Here is a 20,071-nt window from a genome sequence, read left to right as displayed (position 1 = left end):
GGAGGTGAACAGCAAGTAAACAAGTAAATGTGAACTGAACATGAATTGGAGGGGCACAGAAAAGCAGTAGAGAAGTTACTTTGCCTCTTCCTCCTCCTTCCTGTCTTGTTTTTAGCATTTCATTCCCTTCCACAACGGTCTCATTGTTGAAGTGACAGCAGAGTCCCAAAGCAGGATGGATTGTTTCTCTGCCTCTCTCTCCATCTGAGGCATAACCTACCTGCGCTGCTAAAAGAGCTCTTTTCTGTCGATTTTCATTAAATCCGTTTCTGGAAGAAAACAAAAAGAACTTGTATAGTCAAAGGCCCCAAGGCAACCTGAACGAGCCTTTCCCAAGAGAGGGCTGGTGTTTTCCTCCTGATTTCCATCACTTTATCAAAGAGGTCTTTCTTGGTTTAACATTTAAAAGGTCCCCCTCCCCCTTTTGGAGGGGTTAGATTTGGGTGGTGGTGCTGTCTCATTTTACAAAATTCGGGGGAGTGTCCCCAGATCTCTCCAGTCTCTGATATAAATGAATTTTAGGAAGGAACTTCAAGATAGAGAAATAAACAAAATAGTGTAGTATTTTAGCACCAACACGCATGCTATTTTCACCACATGACTTCATAAAACTGGTGAGATAAGTATTTGCCAAGAGCACGTTCACTTTTATCAAACCTAATATTTACTCCTTTACCATGTCATAAAGGGCAGTATAGCATTAATGTGAGTAAGCACATCATACTGTGATTTACCAAAATCAATGGGGAATAGAATTCTGCTTTTCATTAAGCAGATCAGTTTAATCCAAAGAATGATTTTCATTATTTAGTGTGAGATCAATTTTATTATTTTTTAAATATATGTTTTTATTGATTTCAGAGAGGAAGGGAGAGGGAGACAGAGATAGAAACATCAGTGATGAGAGAGAATCATTGATCAGCTGCCTCCTGCATGCCCCATACTGGGGATCAAGTCCACAACCCAGGCATGTGCCCTCACCAGGAATCAAACCATGACCTCCTGGTTCATAGGTCAATGTTCAACCACTGAGCCATGCCAGCCAGGCTCAATTTTATTCTTTTTAATCATTAAACGATGTTTTACTCTATGTTAAGATACAGCACATTTGTAATCAGCAATGTACATTGATGATAATAATATAAAATGGGTAATTACTGAGTATAACTTCTTTACAAATCTTTGAATTGAAAGTAATGTCTCTTTAGTATCTACAGTCTTTGGATACCTCCAAGAACTCCTTTTATCATTAAAATAAAAGTGAAAAATAATTGCTTCATAAATAAGGAACTGAATGCTTGATAATTTTCAATTTGTGGAAATGTGTTAAAGAACTACATATAATGCCCCTATTTTGTAAAGTATTTTTTTTATTTTTATTTTTTGTAAAAGCAGATATAGTTATCTGCTTAAATTTGCTTGTTCTTATTGGCTTTATGTTTCAGAGGACATAAAGAACAAGAAATACTCACTTTGATGTTTCCGTCAAGATGGATGATGCACAAATATATCCTGCTAGAGAGAAATAAATAAATAATTATATATATATATATATATATATATATATATATATATATATATATATTCACAAATATCTTGGTCACATGTTCTAATTACTAAACAGATCATTTTAAACTAAATTCTAAGTCTCAGATTGAGTGTAGCTATTAGGTATTTTGCATTTTCTGAAAGATTTTGACCAGCAAATTCCCTGTGAGACATCAAAGTGACTGGTAATCCAGAAAGAAATAGCAGTGCACCTAGATTTACACAGAAACATAACACAGTGGGACAAGCATGAGACTTAGAGTCCAGAGATCCAAATTTTAGCTTTAGCCCTACCACTTAGCAAATGGCCAACTCCAGCATGCTACCATACATATCACAAAATAATGGTGTTAGGCACGTTCATCTCCAAGGTCCACGCCACATCTCAACTCTCTATGACATTTGTCCAAAGAGTTTCAGTCACCACTAGGATTAGAAAATAGCATCTCACTATAGACCTCACTACTCTTTTATACTTCAGTAATTTCTCCCTCTTCTCCTACAAGCTCCAAAATATACAGCTCTTTTAGGAATTATAAATTAATAAATGCTTTCCCCATAAAATATTTTTATAAAAATGAATTTACAAATCAGATTGCTATAAAATAACTGAAAATCAATTCTTAGCACCAAATGTTAAAGTCTTTCTTAAAACATCTGTTTACTATTCTTCTGTATACTGATATAAAGTTTCAGTACTCAATTTCTCTTTAGTTATAAAATTTTAAATGATTAAATTACAGAGACAAATATTTTAAATCACTCTTCAGAAGACAAATGTTAGAATCAGAGCTTCTTTCAGTACAGTTGCATAACATAATAAACGCATGATTTTAACATTTAAAGAAAAGAAAAAAAAACACAGAAGTCTCAAATTATCTACATTGTTAAGAATTTTCAAAAGAATGATCTGTTCACTGTCATTACTTCAAAGTAAGTGATTGATGGTATAAGGACAAACTATTCCTATCAGTTGCAACAAAGACTAAAATAAAATAAAGTAAAAATTTTATATGAGTTCTTACCTTGCAATGAAAACAGCAGTATATGAAGCAAGAATATACTCCAAGGTATCATTAAATTGAGTTTTCTCACAATGTTCATTTCAATGTAGACTTTCTCTCTAAAATGTAACCAAATTGTTGTTCTTTACTATGATGGCATCTTAGAAGGTTATGTATTTGTAGAGTGGTCAAATTCTTATAAATATGGCTTTGCAAAAAAGTAATTCATAAAGGAATTCCCGTCTTTCTAACTACATACAAGATCTGATGCTTTAGAAATTGCAGGCAACCTCTTGGCTGAGTCTCTCATTAGTAATGCATGGCAGCCTCTTACCTGAGCCTGTATTAGTTACACCCTACCTTGATCCTGGACATCATACGCCTTTTTAGCCTATGCTAGCCTTTTATAACTTCTAAAGACAGCAGCATCAAAAAACAGAAAACAAACAAAACAAACAAAAAAATTAACTCCTGGTGTCATTTGAAATCATCATTATTCCTAATTATTCAACTATTCTCTGTGTTTTATTTATAAAATAATTACTGTCCTTGGAAAAGGTGAAATAAAATCCAATCAATCTTTCCCAGAATGTCTACATGTTCTCATAAATTTTCTTTAAGAATTAAAAGTAAACTAAAATTAAGTGCAAATATTTTCAACTCAAGTCCCATTACAGTGTTGTTTAAATTGATATATTTATGTGTCCACAGATATTTCTATTAAACATTCTGCAACAAAAGCAGAAATAACACACAGAGATGGTATTCTAATATGTGACTTTACAAAGAAAAGAAAATAACTCATCCAGCCCTGAAAACCTTCCCTTCACACCTCATTTCTTCATCCTCCATAACAAGCACCCAACTAGACAACAAAGAAGGTCTTCATATTCGAGTAGTAAGAAGTTTCTTCTCTGGGAGCAGTTGACCATCTGGAATCAGAGAGCAGCTCGAATATTTCATAACGAACTCCATAGGAGTGACCTAAGCCCCATGAGTTACCTGCATTATCATCAGACTCATTTAATAGAGCACAGTGGTAAAGAATGTCTAACTATGGAACTACCTTATAAGACAAAAAAGCACACCCGTTTTTACTGTCTTGTACCAGACACCTCTTTTGCAATGACTTCCCAGTCTTTTCTGTAAAGTTCTAATTATTGCATGCCCAGTATCTATTACACAAACAGGTCTTTGTGCCCCAAATTTGATGATCATTTTCTCTTCTTCTATACTCTATTATTCACTTTTCATTGCTTAACTTATTGCTAATTTAGCCAACAGAAGATGTTTCCCTATAAATTCATCTTTTAAGCATGAAGCTATGCACATGCTTTACTAAAAGTATAAGTGCCTATGTACACATAACCATGCTTATGTACTCATTTTATGATTTTGATGGCTAATTTTAAATAATTTCATTATAGTTTGTGTTTAATAGATATTTATTAAATGTCTACTAGCTAGTACACTTAAAGTAATTAAATAATCACTCAAATTAATTAGATAATAAATTAATATATTTCTAAACAGATAGACTTACCTATTTATAGTTGCATCCGAAATATTGGTCCAAAAACATGTCTCTACTTAACCACAATCAAAACTATAATATATACTAGACACTTAATAAACTGTGACTACAGAATAAATTAAAAGGTTAAGCTTGAAATTTGTTTATAGAACAATAATTTTCCTCCAAAGAAATTTTAAAACTAAAGGCAACAATTTTGTTTCTGCAGAATGCTTATTGACTCTCTGGAAAGGATGGAAATGTGCATAACTAATATTCATTACTAAGTACTTTCCTTAATTTACAATAGTTTCTCTTAGTTTCATAAGTAAACCTATGGGTCAACTTAAAATATGAAGAATCTGCAAGTCATACTTTAACATGTTGTTTTTTTTAAATCTAGTAACTGCTTAACTTTTTTTAACTTAAAAAAATTCACAAGTGACACACATATGGAAAAATCCCAAATGAAAATCAAAGTTGAATTTCATGTTTCAGAAATAAACATTTTAGTAATATTTATAGTTATTTCTAAACATTAAAGCCATGTGAAAAGTATTTATGTCTAATATAAACTTAGATACCTTATGTACTTAATTCAAATGCAATAACTATGAAATTTTTACCTCCGATTTCATATAGTATCTTTAAACTTTTTATTCAAAAACATCACAGGCATTTTCAGTGGCTAAGGTTAAACATTCCTAGGCTATATTATCTGGCATTTTTAAAAATTGTTTTTATTGATTTCAGAGAAGAAAGAAAAGGGAGAGAGAGATAGAAACACCAATGATGAGAGAGAATCATTGATTGGCTGCCTCCTGCATACACCACACTGGGGATCAAGCCTGCAACCCAGGCATGTGCCCTTGACTGGAGTCAAACCTGGGACCCTTCAGTCTGCAGGCCAATGCTCTATCCATTGAGCCAAACCAGCTAGGGCTTATCTAGCATTTTTATTACTGCTTTCAGTTTTAAACTACATGCATTTAAAAATTATAACTTGTTGTGTCTGGTAAAGAAAAACGTGGAAATCATGACAGGGTGACCATTCTTCTTAAGATAGGTATAGTGTATACTCTCTTTCTATTTCTCCTCCATCTGGGCTTGTAATGGGTAGGAGATTGGTAAAGGAGAAGGGAAAGTGGCAAAGAAAACAATAAAAGAAATCCCAAGTACTTTTTTCAAATAAATACATTATGAACTCATTACATTAAATGGTAGGCTGCATGAAAATAGGCAAAATAGACTCCCATGAATAGGTACAAAGAACAGAGAGTTTAGATGAAAGATTAGACCCACAGCCACACAAAAAAGGAATTTATGACTGTGCTACATGTAGTTATTACTGTCAAACTTTAGTTGACAGCTTTTATGTTTCATTCTACTCTGACAAAGGAACTCTGGCAAAAAGTGAGTCAGCCACCAGCTTGTGAAGAGATATTAAGTTCATAAGAAGCCTGAGGCGACCACATAATGCATGCAATAAACAGTTCTCTTTCTGCTACAAGAACACTGCACATTTTCCCACATGGAATATGATCCTTAGAAAGTTGACACCTGACAGCCTATTGGCCTCAAAACACCACATTAAAAACAATTGGCAAGGATGGGAAAATGTTGGCCTCAAGTTTGTATGTCAATGACAAAAAAGGGAGGGGGTTATTTTTAATGAAGTTCATCATCTTTGGGAAAAAATTTCTTTGGTAATTTATATAACAGTCATTTTTCATTAATTGAGATCACATCTAAAGTAGATAACATTTGATTCCCATCATATCACATTCTACTAGTGAAATGCAATTATTCCTCACTTGCTTTACTAAACCCCTAACACATTTCAGGTTTAGTGATTTTATCCAGAATTTAGTTTATCACGGAGCAAGCAAAAAGAATCCTGTATCATTGACATGCTTTTCACCATGCTAAATTTAACTGCCATATTATAAGATAGTTTTGCAGTATTCTATTTATGCTTTCAGGAGGTGTGTTGCTTGGCAACTTCTGGATTGTTTGACATTATTTAATTTACAAATGGCATCTGTCTCAGTTTTTCTGAATAAAGACATGCTGTCATCGGCAATACCTGTGTTGGTCATGATTTCAAGTTAAAGCTCACCCTCATAAGTTAGTGTTATATTTTATAGGAACATTCATTTTTCAAGTTGCTATTGATTTGCAATATCTGACTGATATCTTGAAAGAAGTAATGTTCTTACAACTAAAGTTTCCTCTTGTCAACATTTTAATTTCAAGGTCAAGGTATAATACCAATATTTCTGGCAGTTGTCTTCATTCTTCATACTATTATTGCACTGTGCATGTGCACTATATAGTGTTATATAATACACCAGATATAAAATGATTTAAATAAATTTGGTTTCTCGTGTTTTCAATTTCATTTTATATTTTCGGTCATTTTAGATGTACTTGTTTTAGAGTCACTGAGAGATGATATTATTTGAATATTCAGGAGAAGGAGGAGTCTAACCTTGTTGTTTATTGTGTTTGCTTTTCACACTTAGGGTGGATTACCTCATGGATTTTGTAATTTTGATTTTGGGTTCATTTCTGGCATTTGCATTTTCCATGGGAATCCTTCACTGCCAGGGTTGAGGATGGGACCCTCCATAAAAGATTTTGCATCTACCTCTTCCAATTGCTCCAGGAATTTTGTGTTAATTTCTCAGTTTGAAGATTCCAAGACTATAAATCTAATCCCAAACCCAAAGTGAAAGAAGGCCAAGTTTAATTTCTGTTTTGTTTTTGGCTTCTGGGAATGTTCCTTACATCTTTGTGAACTCATCTATCACTCACATGGATGACTATTATATTTTATCCAGCATGGTCAAGTATTTTTTAGCTGGCACATTTTTAGATTGTCTAATCCACCATATTGCCATAAACAGAACCACCAACTATCAAAAATTATGTGTGCATCCTCATTTTTTGGTTACTACTTTATATATTTGCAACTTACCTTTTCAGCTGACTTACAAACTTGTGGTATGAAACCACCTCTGATTCACAAGTAACCACTTATCTAATTTGACTCTTCTACTAATTTTACCTAATTCAAAGCAGACAACTATAAATTTATAAACAAAGCATTTAAAAACATCTCACACTTGGCCCAGCCATGTGGCTCAGTGGTTGAGCATCGACCTATGAACCAGGAGGTCACAGTTCGATTCCCAGTCAGGGCACATGCCTGAGTTTCAGGCTCAATCACCAGGAGGGGACTTGCAGGAAGCAGCCGATCAATGATTCTTTCTAACCACTGATGTTTTTATCTCTCTCCTTCTCCCTTCCTCTCAGAAATCAATAAAAAATATGTTTTAAAAAATCTCACACTTGGAGCAAATTATTGATAATATTTTTTAAAAAAACCTGTCAAATCCCTAAATGAAAGGGCTAGATGATTTTATATAACACCAACATTCCAACTCCAATGACTGACCACCTGATTTATGATAATAGCCATTGCAGCCATTCTGGGGGGTCCAAAAACATCAGCTTATCATCTTTACCTTCCCTAAACTGGCAAGGCTGATACAGACAAACTGCCCTTGTAAACACAGCATCATTGTGGTTTTCAGCAGAATACAAATCAGTATGAAAACATAACCTAGAAGAAACTAAGCCCTTCATTGTGATTTGAGAGTCACATAAAGGTTGGATCAGTCCCCAAAAATGTTCCTCTCTTATCTTGACATGACCTCTTCCTGGGCTTCCAGCTTGAAATAGAGTCTTACTGAGTTACATGCATAATTGTTACCATTATCTTCCAAAGCTGCGGTGAAAACACACTAGTTCCCTTGGAAGGTTTCCTAGGGCTTCTCTTCTAACCAGATAAGTTTATTGGCTTTAGAATACAGTGGTGGTTCTCAAACTTTGGTGCATGCAGGAATTACCCAGGGAGTGTTTTAGAAGCACAGATTCCCAAACCCACCTACACCTGTGTTTTCTGTTTCATGTGTCTAAGGGGATTAGTCATCTGTATTGTAATAGAGAATCCAACTTTGGGGGAAATTAAATACCAGAAAGTTTATTCTAGTAGGAAAAAGGAGTGCAAGTGAATTACAAATATGGGAGGGCTGACAGATCCCATTGGAGGGGAAAGGAGCAGAGGCTGGGAAAATTAAGTGGATGTTGAAGGCCAGCCTCACTTCACACTAGGTTCTTGTGTGAAGTAGGTGTGTTACTTATATTGCCTACTCTTTTCACACTCCTTATGCAGAGAAACTCCTGCCTCTGTTCCACTGGCAATACTTCTTTATGACTCTCACTATGATAGCTTGAATATTGGCTTCCCAAAGACATCCATGCCATAATTCCCAGAACCTGTGAATGTTCCCTCCCGTGGCAAGAGAGACTTTCGGGTGTAATGAAGCTAATGCTGCCTGTAGTTTCTGTGGGTCCAATGCAATCACAGGAGCACTTACCAATGAAAGAAGGAGTCGGAGGGATCAGAGTGAGATTAGAAGATGGAAGAAGCAGCCACAACCCCAGGCTGCAGGGAGCTTCTAGGAGCTGGAAAAGGCAATGGAATGGATTCTCCTCTAAGTCTCCTGAAGAAATGTCGTCCTGCCAACATCCTGATTTTAACCCATTGAAACTCATTTCAGACTTCTGATCTCCAGACCTATAAGATATTAAATCTCTGTTGTTTTAAGCCACTAAGTTTGAGGTAATGTGTTGCAATAGGAATAGAAACAAATGCACCACATTCTCTGGTCGCCAGGGGCAAGCACTTGACACTCGGCAAAATAGTATGTGGTGGTCCTACCACTAATCTAATTAGTTTCCTCAGGTGCCGAAATAAATCAATGATAAAAGTCTCATGTGGCTTGGCTCAGTGGTTGAGCGTCAACATATGAACCAAGAGATCACGGTTCGATTCTATCAGGGCACATGTCCATTTTTCGGGCTTGTTTCCCAGAAGGGGGCATGCAAGAGGCAACTGATCAATGATTCTCTCTCGTCATTGATGTTTCTATCTTTCTCTCCCTCTCTTTTCCTCTCTGAAATCAATAAAAATATTTCTTTAAAGGATTATAATCTGGTGAGGTAAAAAAAAAATCAAAAATAATTATAAAGCTAATTATTTAATTAAAGTTGTGGTACCTGTTCTTAAAGAAAGTACAAAATGCCCTGAGGGAGTCGTGCATGAAGGGGATGTGTCAGGATTTCAAGAGAACGTTACTTTGATCCTGATAACTGGAGTTAGCCAGAGAGAACCAAGATTTTACCAAGCAGAGAAAGCAGTGTAGATGCTTTAAGGAGGAAAGAGCTTGGTAGGTTTGAAGAAATAAAGGGCTAGTACAGCTAGGGCAGGTGAGCCAGGGAGAGAATATGCAAGGCTGGGGTGTGAGAGCAGCAAAGTGAGGTCGTTCAGGTGCTTTGGGACCATTGTAAGACCCCCAGTGGACGCCTGAAACAGGATAATACCAAATCCTATACACGCCTTATTTTTTCCTATATGTCCGTAGGTGTGATAAAGTTTAAGGTGTAAATTAGGTATAGTAAGAGAATAACAACAATAATAATAGAGCAATTATAACACTATCCTATAATAAAAGTTATGTGGCCCTAACTGGTTTGGCTCAGTGGATAGAGCGTCAGCCTGCGGACTCAAGGGTCCCAGGTTCGATTCCGGTCAAGGGCATGTACCTGGGTTGCGGGCACATCCCCAGTGGGGAGTGTGCAGGAGGCAGCTGATCGATGTTTCTCTCTCATCGATGTTTCTAACTCTCTATCCCTATCCCTTCCTCTCTGTAAAAAATCAATAAAATATATTTTAAAAAAAAAAGTTATGTGAATGTGGTCCCTCTCAAAATATCTTATTGTACATTTCTCACCTTTTCACTTAACGGAAGCACTTCACAATTTCTGTTCGGCATATCCAAATTGCCAGCATCACTACTCTTGCACTTAGGGGCCATGAGTAAATAAAATAGGATGACTTGAACACTAGCACTGTGATAACATAACAGTGACCTGATAACTGGAAGTGACTGTTAAGTGGGAGCGTTTACAGAATGGATATGCTGGACAAAGAGATGATTCACCTCCCTGGCCGGAGGGCTGGGGGTGGGGGGTCAGGGGAAGAGATTTCATCACACAATGTAGACCACTCCATTTGAAACTTGAGAATTGTTTATTTCTGGAATTTTCCATTTAATATTTTCAGACCTTGGTTGACCATGGGCAACTAAAGCTGCGGAAGAAGAAACTGCAGATAAGGGCGGGGACTACGGTTCTGTGTGCTGTGAAAGACCAGGGGCAGAAAATAAGCTTCAGGTCAGGGGAGAGGGACTGCAGCTCAGTGCTCACAGCCACACCAAGGCCTCAAGGCCTCACTCACCATCCCCCACACAGCTTGCTGCACACGGAACAGCAGGGGCAGCTGCGGGTCCACCTCCAGGTCCCACCTCGCTTGTTAGTGGAGAAAGAGGCAGATTGAGTGCCCAACATTAACAGCCTGGCACCACACCTTCAAGAATGACTTTTCCAGCAATCAACTGGGCTGGACGGAGCAGACACAAGTCGACATGAAAATGGTGTGTGATGGCACAGTTCTCAAGAAGGCACTCCCCCCCCCCACCTCCACATTTTTTATTTTTTAGAGAGAGAGAGTAGAAGGGAGGGGAGAGACACACAGAGAGAAACATTGATGTGAGAGAGACACATCCATTGGTTGCCTCCTCCTGCACACCCCCTGACCAGGGCTGGGAGGGAGCCTGCAACCGAGATACCTGTCCTTGCAGGGAATGGGACCTGGGACCCTTCAGTCCATGGTCCATTAAGCCAAACCGACTAGAGCAAGAACGTCTCCTTTCTTGTTACATCCAGTGATGTGCTGGTAAATGTTCAAAAACCATCTCAGGGGAAAGGGAGGGCTAGATTGTAGCCTTTTCAGATGTCCATGGGGTAAATACTCCCACCATGGTCAATTCTGAGCTATCAGTGTGATTTCAACTGACTCATAAAATTCCTGCAAATGTAATAATTGGCTTTCATAAGCCAGTAGGAGCTGGCTCCAGCATACCCCTGTGACCCAGTCAAAAAGCCATGATAGGTCATGTCAAAATCTAATTCAAGGGAATCCCACAAACTGGTGAGTTGTTACCTGCACTTCTACCTATTAACACACATCGTGACATTCAAAGGGGTGTTACACTAACAAGTCAAATATCAGATTGAATTAAACCATAGACATTTCATTCCACTATTCAGTCTTTTATTTTATTTTTATTTAAGCTAGCTTATATCCAGGACATTGCTTTCCCTTTAACCCGAGCTTATATTTTATAAGGTAATTTTTCTTCAATTGCACTATGATTTTGACAAAAACAACACACTGCTAGCAAGTACAGAAAAGCCCTCTGCTGGCTCACGGTGGGAAGTCAGTGTGTGCGCCCAGGCTTTGGAGCATTCTTTCCCCTGCTCTGCCACGCTGAGCCACGCTGCAAATTCTGCCTTAAAATCTCATTAAGATGAGAATGGCTGAGCTGTTTCCAGTAGATTTCATTGTTAAAACATGAGACTTGTCAGCTTATAAATCAAATTATACTACATTATTCCAGAGATTAGCTACAATTGTCTAAAGAAACTTTTATAAACATCAAACTCCTTTTTAAGAAATACATTATGAGATGTAGAAGGAGAGGAAGAAGTGTCTACTTGCTGGAGACATTAAAAAATTACATTAAAAAGAAAAATGAGGTTTTTGTAGTGCATTTTTTAAATAGCAGGGTTAAACCAGATGCTTTTGAAAAGGAATTTGAATGGATGAAAAAATGTAAAGGCCTTTATTATATCACTGTTATTTTAGTCTGACTTACATAATTCTATGGCTGTTATTTATACTATTTTACCAGTTTTGAGGTCCCCTCCCCCATTTCTAATAGGAAAACAAGCCAAGTTTATTTGTTTTATATAATTTTTAAGATTTAAAAAACAATCTGGGCAAAATAACCTAGCATTACCTTAATTTTAGAATGCTCTCTGGTATAATACATAAGGGAAAACTTTTCTCATTTATTACAATAGTGTTGTCAGATTATTCTTACTAGAATTTAAAATTTGTCATAGCCCAAAAGATCTAGAACATGTTATTATATTATGTTTCAGTTGGAGCAATTAGAAAAGAGTATCTTTGTTTTTCCTTTATGAATCAGTCTTAAGTTACTCTTGGTAATTTAAAGTTACTCTGTTGTGTGATTTGAATTTCCTATAAAAATAAAAACTCGCTTCATTGTCTAGTAGATAATAGTTGCGGGAATCACTTAAGGTTCTTTAGTTTAAGCAAAAGGGGGATTATGAGGTGATTAGAGCTCTCGCAGAACTAATAGGAAGGTTGAAAAATCATGCTTAGATTTTGCAATATATATGCATATATCAAATCATTACACCATGCACCTTAAACTTATACAATATCAGAAGTCGATTATATTTCAATAAAGCTGAGGAAAATAAAAATCATACTTAGGAAAATGAATATTAGGTTAACACCTAAGGTAAATGAGTTTCAGCTGTTTCCTGTTTCCTTACAAAAACTCTCCTTAAGATTTGAAATCCCTCAAGTGGCTGATTAAGTCACATGCTTAACTCTTGCCTATGTAGAGGCAGTTTCAGGGGACACCTCAGCTTCCATGACTAGCTTTCAAGATTCCATGCTGTTGGGGTAATGTAATTTCCAAAAGAACGTCAGTGTTCTTAGGAAAAGGGAATGGATGCTAGACAGTCAAAACAGCACACGTTTGCTACACTGCTTATTCAGTTTTGCGCCAGCATTAACTCCATCAATATAAGAGAAAGACAACTACTTCTCTCAGTCTCCGTTTCTTTAATCATAAGAAGAGAAGGATGCAATCAGTAGTCGCCAACCTTTCGGACCTCACGGACCACCAGTGGATGGTCCTGTTTTCACCACACAAGTGTCTGTATGACTTAGCCACTGGAGCTGCCTTTAGAAAAAATGCTCTAGACCAGCGGTTCTCAACCTGTTGGTCGCGACCCCTTTGGGGGTCAAACGACCCTTTCACAGGGGTCGCCTAAGACCATCGGAAAACACATATATAATTACATGTTGTTTTTGTGATTAATCACTATGCTTTAATTATGTTCAATTTGTAACAATGAAATTGGGGGTCACCACAACAAGAGGAACTGTATTAAAGGGTTGCGGCATTAGGAAGGTTGAGAACCACTGCTCTAGACAAAGGGACTGCTCCTAACCCTTGTCCTTCTCAGTCCTCACCATGCCTCCCCTCGGCTATATTCAAGTCTTTCAGAGAACATTGGTTGTCACTTTTCTGGCTCTTGCCCATGTCTCCAGAATGCAGTGGAGCTATCTCACTTGGAAAACTTAAAGTCAAAAAGATTTTACTCCAGCACATGTGAGAATAAGTTCTGTTGTCTGAAAGGTAACATTCCCTTCATCAAAGAATAGATGTTCCCGGTAATATAAGCTAAGGTTAAGAATACATTATTTTCTGTTTAAAATGAAGTTCTTAAAATTTCTTTCGCAAAAGGAAGACTTGTTTACCTTAACAAAGAAAAGGCCTGGTGCTCCATCTAGAGGACGTTTTGTATTTTCCAGATGAAGGTGTTAGAGGGTCTCTTAGAGATGCCCAATCCTCTAAACCTGCCTGGGATAATGCCACCAATTTTCTAAAACTCACAATATGTTTTTAAAACATTTGAATAAGCCCATATGGTGCAAGAGTGAAGATGGCATTTTCCTCATCTCCCAATTTCAACTGCGGATTGTCAAAATAATTATTTTATTATTTTTATTCATAAAATGTTTGGATACTATGTACTCACTACACTTACTTTTTGGAGTCTTATGGTTTAAAATTTTTAAATGATTTTTAACTACTAGTTTTTAGTCATTTTCATCAATTATCAGAAGCTTTTTTTATTGACAGATATTTTCCCTAATTTAAAATATAATAATACATTGGGCAGAAACATACATGCTCTTCACTTAGAATTACACAGCATTTTCCTTCAAAAAGACCTGCTTGTTGAGAGAACATGCTATTTTTATATCTAGTGACAAGAGTTTCAGTTGGGCAATGCTTCAAAAAATCTTGGAGAAACTCCCTTTTGACGTAAAATCTAGGGCCTTATTTTAATGAGAGCAATTTTTCCAGCATGGAAATTCACTTTTAATCAAATGGAGCACATACACAGCCCCTATTTTCCCATAAAATTCTGTGAGAAAGTAAGCATATGGTGAAGCAAAGAAGGAGGAACCAGGAACAAGGACCGGGAAGAGAATTCGGGAGCGGGGAGGAGGGGCTGGAGGAGGGAAATAGTGGCCATGAGTCCATCTTGAGACCTCTTTCCCAAACAATTTCCTACATGGTCTTGAGAATAAATCGTGGTTCTTCTGAGAGATGCCTAATATAATAATTTGTACACATTAATGAGTTTCTTGGAAGCAAATCTGGATGAAATTTCACTTTAGATTTCCTTCACAGAAATATACATTGTGCTGAAGTGTGCCACAGCCTTTAAAACTGGTATAGCGGTCCCAGTGCTCTCTCTTGCCATGTGAACAGAGCTCAAGCTACTTTGTTCCGTGTCACAGAGCCAGTGAGGAGCAGAGCTGAGACTAGAACCCATCCACACTGTTCACCTGAGCCATCACTTTCTAGCACAACATAATCATAAGAAAACTAGTCTGACACCAAAGCCTTTACAAAACCAGTTGTCATTAAAATCCTAATATCCATCTTAGTAAGAGGTCAACCACTTAGATGTGGTATTCTTATTTTGAAGGAGAAATAATAAACAGAATGAAACTTTATAAATTACAACCGTATTTGGTTCTTTTGAGTAAATTTGAATATACTAAGGAACGCATTTAATGATTTTTAAAAATTCATTTAGCATTTCCCTGCCTGTTCCAAAATGTATCTGGGCAGTATCCAATAATTTTAAAGCCACAATATAAAACATATGAGAGATGTCTTATGGCCAGGATGGATCTATCCTAGAAGATAAAGAGTTATTGGCCTCATCCCTGCGGTGTGGCTCACTGGTTGAGCATCAGCCTGTGCACCAGGAGGTCACCTGTTCCATTTTCTGGTCATGGCACATGCCTGGGTTGCAGGCTTGATCTCCAAAGGGGCATGCAATAGGCAGCTAATCAATGTTTCTATCCCTTTCTCCCTTGAAATCAATTAAAAAATATTTTTTAAAAAATGAGTTAGTGGCCTCAGGCTGCAACTATTCCCCTCTCCTCCCAGCCCACACCCTGTGCGAACAGAAGGCAGTGGAAGGCTGGCCATGCCCTGTTCCCTGTAGCCTAACCAAGGCCCCTCTGCACGAGCCTGGGAAAAGCAAGAACCACAAAGAGAAAAAAAAAAGAGAACTATTTTTAAAAAGGAACCACTAAGAATACTAACACTAAATAAAACTTGGATTAATTCTCAGACTGAGCTGCAAGGGTTCACTTTGCCCATGGTTTCAAACTGCAAACATTGGTTTGATGCCAATGATACCTTGATGTCCAGAAGAAAAAGAAGATATCAGCTTTAATTACTTTCATGCCTCTTTGAATTTCTTTTTATTACGTCTAAGCATTAAAATATTTTTAAATTGTACTAGTTGAAGCATGTGTTTTACTGGACAGGGAAGGCTCTTTTGTGGGTCGCTTAAGATTCAGGGTACATCCTGTTCCCAAACAAAATAGCTCAGCAAATATTAGTGCATGCATAGAACAGCCTAATAAGTCGCATCCAAATATAATTTCAATGAAGATAGTTGCTATGAATGCTGTTTTGTGCCAAAATAACTTACAAAAACAACAGCATTGTTATATATCCAAATTTAAAAGGCAGGGCCTATAATATTTCAGACTGCTATAAAAATGGTGCCAAAGGAGCTGTGACTAGCTCCAGGAGCAGCCACAGTCAAGAGGCCCTGTCAACCTATGTGTCCTATGTCCAATCACCCAAGCTATGCTGGAGATCTAGTCAACCCTCGGGAAGAAGTAGAAACAGTTTTGGTGAGTCTTCATTACATTCAGCTGTTTCTACCCCCTCCCCCCAAAACTCCTCCCATATTGCTACCTGATTTCTTAGCTTCACTCAAAACTACTTTAAAGCAAAGAACACCACCCTAGAAGAAAGATGGGGATCCATCTTGCAGAACCCCCACCCAGACCAATAAAATGTTATCCTCTGTGTGAGGGACCCAGGCATCAGCTTTGTTTTTTAATCTCCCCAACTAATTCTAATACAACCTTATGGATGGAGACACTCTATGGCCAGCATTCAATAACATGACTTTTGCAATCAATCCCTTTTGGTCTCCCAGACAAACATATTGTACTTTCAGAAGCTTCCTAGAAACTTGCTTTTTCCAAGAAATGAATTAACACTAAACAATTTTTTTTGCTAAAGGAGGTGGGCGAGGTTAAAGAAGAAAGAAAAGCAGAAGAAAGTCAATTTTATTATTATGAGTCTTAACCAATTCCCAGCTGCTGGGTCTTGTTTGGTCAATTGGTCAAAGACTGAATTCTCTTTGTTTTACTAAGAAGCATGCTTCAAAGAAAATAAACATTAAGTTGAAGACAGTGTTGAGTACAAAGATTATTCAACTGGGATTCACATCATCTGAATCATGTTTAGCAGTTAATAGTTGTGGGACGTGGGACCTTGAACTTATCACTCTATGTCTCATTTTCCCATCAGAAAAATGGAATAACATACTTCCTTCTTCCAAACTCTCTGTTAATGTGAGTACCTATTTATGATTCATTCACCCATTGTGGTGAGATTTATTTAATGTTATTAAACAATGATACCTCAATAAATTTAATTTTTAAAAGCACAAAGATAAATGAAAACAAAAAAAAAAGTGGTGTAGACTTTTTCCTTATGTACTCACATAAAGACATTAGATTAGGGAGACCAAATTATAAACTCCTTGGAAGATTTAAAACAGATAAAATAATTAAAGCAATGCTGTGGGAAAGCTTTACCCAAACTAAAATACTGAAAGGTCTGTGGAGGATCAATTGTTTATGATCCTGTTCTCTGGAGACTGAAATTCTTTGGATACACCAGATGGTTTTATTTATATAGCAAAAGTTCAGCTCTAGTGAGGTGCTGCTGGCAAATTCACACACAAATAAAAGAAATTACATTTATGAATGTATACAGATCCTTGTCCGCAAGAGAGATTTTCCATTGTTTCTTATAGACCTTCGAATAAATTTTATATTATAATATGAAAGAGAAGGGCCACCACATTGAAAAGGAGTATCAGTCTCCCAATATAGCAAAGTAGTCTGCAAATCCAAAACTTAACACAGGAAAGTTGCAGACTTTTGTAGATCTCCTCTATCCAAATGCTGGGCAAATCTCACTTAATTTACTTTTTGATGTCCATATATTACCCTCCATTACTGAAAATGAAAAAGAAGGCCCCGCCCTCTCCCCATCTGAATATTTCAAGCTGCATCCTGTGTCAACTCCTGGCACTGAATCAGCCTTGTGAGCCCAATTTAGAGCACCTGGCAGTGGTCCAATTCATTGTGGTTGCTTGTGGTCCCCAGATCAAGTTTCAAAAAAGAAGGGGCAGAAATCCGGTGACCTTCTCCAGATAGTAGAGAACAGCTCTGGTCATGACTGACACCTGATCTTTCTGCTAACATTAGCTCCTAATCAAAGTCGGTGCCAAGAGCGCTTCAGACACCAGCCCACAAACCTTTCTGTCCTCCTCCAAGAGGTGTGGAGCGTCCTGCCTCCCGCTGGGTTTCAGTTTTGGAACGCCTTTCCCTTTCAGATCCAAGGAAGTTTGGTTTTATTGACATTTGAGATAAAACTCGGGCCTGCCTTAATTGAGCTTCCCTGTTATTTATAGTGCACACCTATTTGCTATTCATTGTCTTTTATACCTGGTGAAGTACCATGCGATTCACAGCAAAGCTGTGGTTATATAGCTCTAAAATTAACAACCCTGGACATTCATATAATGAAGATACCTCATTCCCTCATCTTTTTTCTGGGCATCTCTCCTCCTGTCATCCTTTCTTAAAAATGTGACCATCACTCTTCCTGGGCTCCAAGTCATCCTCCTTCTCTAACTTCTCCTGGATCCTCAAGACTGGCTCAGATGGAGTCACAAACTGGGAACCCAGGAAGGTCTAGAGAAGGAGCTTTACCTTCTAGGCCAGCCGTGGGCAAACTACGGCCCCTTTGAAATGAATAAAACTATTGAAAAAAAAGACCGTACCCTTTTATGTAATGATGCTTACTTTGAATTTATATTAGTTCACACAAACACTCCATCCATGCTTTTGTTCCAGCCCTCCGGTCCAGTTTAAGAACCCATTGTGGCCCTCAAGTCAAAAAGTTTGCCCACCCCTGTAATCTAGGCCAACCCCATTATTTCTTACTTGACCGAATACCGAGTTCCAGTGTGAAATAAATGATCTTGTCGCTTGCCTTAGTATCCCTTTAATTAGGAGGCTGTCCTTAACCTTCCCAGGTTTTTAGGGAGCACTTGTTCTTTGCTCATCCTCTAGCTTTTACCAAAACATTCTCTCTTGAGGCCCGAAGATTCTTGGAGCTCTGGAAGTGTTCAAAGTAACTATTGGTTTTACCCCAGCTCTAAGTTTACACATAATATATTATTTGAATCCGTAGAGTTCCAAGTTTTCTATACAGAATTTTATCTTGTTTCTATCTCCCTAAACAAACAATCTTTGAAGTAGATAAAATGAGAAAAGAGGATGGAATTATTTCACCCTGCCTTGTTTGTTTCCATGAGGGTTCTAACCAAAAGGAAAAGATGAGTCACTCAGCTTCATCCCCTATTTGGTGCTTTGGACTCTGGGCTATTGTAACCAAAAGAGGGCAGCACTCCATGGGTTTTGAATTCACAGGAAGCAAAACCTTTCAAACAGTTTTTAATAGAACTCTCTCCGTGAGCAAAGCACTGCACCCTGTGTTGTGTGGGATACAGAGATGACTAAGACACGGCTCTAAACACGCAGGGCCAGGGAAGAGGGAAGCACTGGAGGTAGCAATGAGAACAGAGCTATGTGTGGAGAAGTGGCGAAAGGTAAATGTGGAAATAGAAAATGAGATTAGATCGGGAGGGTCCTCTGAATATCAGGCACTTACCCTTTACTTGAAATGAAACAGGGTGCCACTCAAAAAGTTTTGAGTAAGTGGCTAATATGATTAGAAGATGTTTGGAGAAGATATATTTGGTAAGAATGTCCTGGAGAGATGGAAATAGGGTGAGACCAAAGGTCAGAGGAAAATAATACAAGGGATATCCCAGAAGTGATGAAGATCTAACCCAGAGGGAAAGTGGCGAGAATGGACATATACAGTGGGGCCTTGACTTAAAAGTTTAATTCGTTCCGAGACCGAGCTGTTAAGGAGCTCGTTAAGGAGCTCAAATTTACTCTATCAACTCAATGCAAAAAATCAGCGGAGAAACAGCTGGTATCTTAAAAAACTCGTTAGTCGGGACACTCGTAAGTCAAGGCCCCACTGTAGTAGAAACTTTAAACAAAATTGGGAAGACAGGAGAAAAGAACTTTGGAAAATATTTTCCCTTCAGGGAGAGTAAAGCATCACTGTGTTACCAAGATGCGGGGCTGTGGTGGGGTGGGGGGGCATATAGGATGGAAATACAGGCATGGCATGACCTCAGGAACTATCTTGGACAGAAGAAGGAGCCCAAAATGCACTCCATCCTCTTTGCTTTGTTCACCTGAACATACGGCCAATGGCAGATTTAGTGTTGGACATGATAGCCTGTCCTCTTGGTTTTATATGACTCAGCTTATTTGACCCTTTATTCTAATCTCGTTAATGTATATTTTATGGTCCTGCTCCTCAAATCCTTATGTGAATAAATTGGATAAACATCAATTAATCAATCCTGATTATTACATTTTTATATACAGACTTAAAAACACAACCATCTGGAGCAAGAGAGTAGGTTCATTACGTAAAAATGC

General features: G+C 37.7%; 1 protein-coding gene across 2 annotated transcripts in view; it reads right to left on the bottom strand.

Moving 5' to 3' along the window:
* Window positions 1–2,652, bottom strand: part of OTOGL (otogelin like) — a 156,158-nt gene extending 153,506 nt beyond the window's left edge. For both annotated transcript variants that reach the window (XM_059683705.1, XM_059683706.1), the window contains exons 1-3: window positions 2,574–2,652; window positions 1,473–1,512; window positions 221–269 (exon numbers count right to left, since the gene is read on the bottom strand). In XM_059683705.1, the coding sequence (XP_059539688.1) occupies window positions 221–269; window positions 1,473–1,512; window positions 2,574–2,652 (168 nt within the window). The remainder of the gene's footprint in view (window positions 1–220; window positions 270–1,472; window positions 1,513–2,573) is intronic.
* Between the last annotated feature and the right edge of the window lie 17,419 nt (window positions 2,653–20,071).

Source organism: Myotis daubentonii, chromosome 2 (genome assembly GCF_963259705.1).
Source record: "Myotis daubentonii chromosome 2, mMyoDau2.1, whole genome shotgun sequence".
Taxonomy (NCBI): Eukaryota; Metazoa; Chordata; class Mammalia; order Chiroptera; family Vespertilionidae; genus Myotis; species Myotis daubentonii.
This window is presented reverse-complemented; position numbering and strand designations above follow the sequence as displayed.